Raw genomic sequence first — 1,796 nt, 5'->3', positions numbered from 1 at the left:
TTAATAAATAAATGCCTCTATGTAGTGAATTGAAAATTTCACAGTTTGACTCTTATAAGGTATTTTTATTCTCCAAAATTTTAAGGGCATCTTATTGGAGTACCAGGCTTTTAACTACAAGATACACAACCTAAGGGAGCAAGTTAGAAAAAATTTTGAAACAGGGATAATAGTGCTTATCTTTTAAAAACTATTTGAAAACACAATTTGTATTCCTACACAATGGGGCAAACGAACATAACAACAAAAATACATATACATCTTTTGTATCTCCTTTTCTCATGATTTTATTTATGAAAATAAACCCATTGTTATGAAACATAATAGCACTAAAATTTTGCTATTGCAAGGGCTTTTAGATAATCAGAGATTTTGTTTCTAGTAAGCATTCTCATATTTTGGCTAGAAAGCATTTATTTCATCTCATTTAAAATGCAAGCAAGTACATTTTAATTTTATTTTGCTTATTAGTGAGAATATTCAATGCTGGTAAGCTTTTTGGTTATACAGATATTGATTTGGAATTAGCCCTTGTCCTGTAACTGTCATTATTGCCTGTAAATGTTAGAGATTTGTTTATAAATATTATGTGTAAATAATTGGTTCACTGGTAATGATTCAGAAAGTGTCATTTCTGTTTACTTGCATGCTTCATTAAATAAACTTATTAGGCTGGTGTGTAAAGTTCCCTTTGAAACTAATGACTGACTTCAACTTTAATCTCAACTTTGTTTCAGATAATTCAGATAGTCAGCGCTGCAGACCGAGATCTTTCACCTGCTGGGCAGCAATTCTCCTTTAGATTATCACCTGAGGCTGCCATCAAACCAAATTTTACAGTTCGTGACTTCAGAAGTAAGTATAACCACAGAAAGATTTACCTCTTATCATGTAACTTTGTAAACAGGCACAAAGGGAGGAATCAATGCTTTTCACGGAAGCACTCAGTCTCATAAAACATGGATATCCTTATATGACAAATGAAAAATTCTACAGCTACCAGAAAATTAAATACTTTATGTATTAACAGAGTATCTACTAAGGCAGGTTACTTCTATTATAAATGTGGACAATGAGTCAAGCAAATAAAAACTATCTGGCAAATTGAATGTTTTCCCTGTTTTAAATATATCATTCCCCCTGCCATGCACATTACTTGTATTATTATATACAAATAGATAACTAGTAACTGTCTTCCTAAACAGCACAGGTTAAAAATGCAAGTATTAAAAATTAGAATGATATAAGTTCTCATTCCCATTCCATACTGCTGAAATGATAGACTCTTTCTATATAAAATTATACTAAATAATGGCAAACTCATAGTATTTGTATTAAATATAATTCTATGTGCATAAGCTTTAACACAATGCCTAAAATAAGTTACTGTCAAGATAATTTTATCTACCACCTCTGCCATCATGTTTACACTACTATTAATACTACTACTATTACTGCTATGACTACGACTACTACTACTACTACTAATACTATTGCATCTGCTATCATTACAACCACTACAAAAATATAAAGGATTCTTGTATCTGGACAAAATTGGGAAAAGTTTGTTGGGTCCTTGGAGGCTCTTATTTGAAAACATGTCTGTTGGGCTTTTTGTGTCCTATTGGGTCACACTTATGCACAAAACATAACCCTAAACTGTTCCTTAAGTTATATGTGGTATATGAACATTTTCTGCTTTTGATCCTAGACATTTTGCCCTGACATAAAAGCTATGTATAGGAACTGTCTATCTCTTTTGGCTTATGCTTGAATATCTATCTATCTATCTATCT

The 1,796-nt window shown here is 31.5% G+C and overlaps 1 protein-coding gene across 1 annotated transcript in view; it reads left to right on the top strand.

Annotated features, from left to right (window-relative positions):
- The window catches only part of LOC105813251 (cadherin-12-like), a 176,586-nt gene that overhangs the window by 162,830 nt on the left and 11,960 nt on the right, over positions 1-1,796 (top strand). Inside the window, exon 8 of the mRNA XM_012647900.1 lies at positions 738-855. Coding sequence (XP_012503354.1) covers positions 738-855 — 118 coding nt within the window. The remainder of the gene's footprint in view (positions 1-737; positions 856-1,796) is intronic.

The sequence above is a fragment of the Propithecus coquereli genome, unplaced genomic scaffold (assembly GCF_000956105.1).
Source record: "Propithecus coquereli isolate 6110/MARCELLA unplaced genomic scaffold, Pcoq_1.0 Scaffold274, whole genome shotgun sequence".
NCBI classification, from domain to species: domain Eukaryota; kingdom Metazoa; phylum Chordata; class Mammalia; order Primates; family Indriidae; genus Propithecus; species Propithecus coquereli.
The sequence above is the reverse complement of the archived record's forward strand: the minus strand, read 5'-3'. Positions and strand labels throughout refer to the sequence as shown.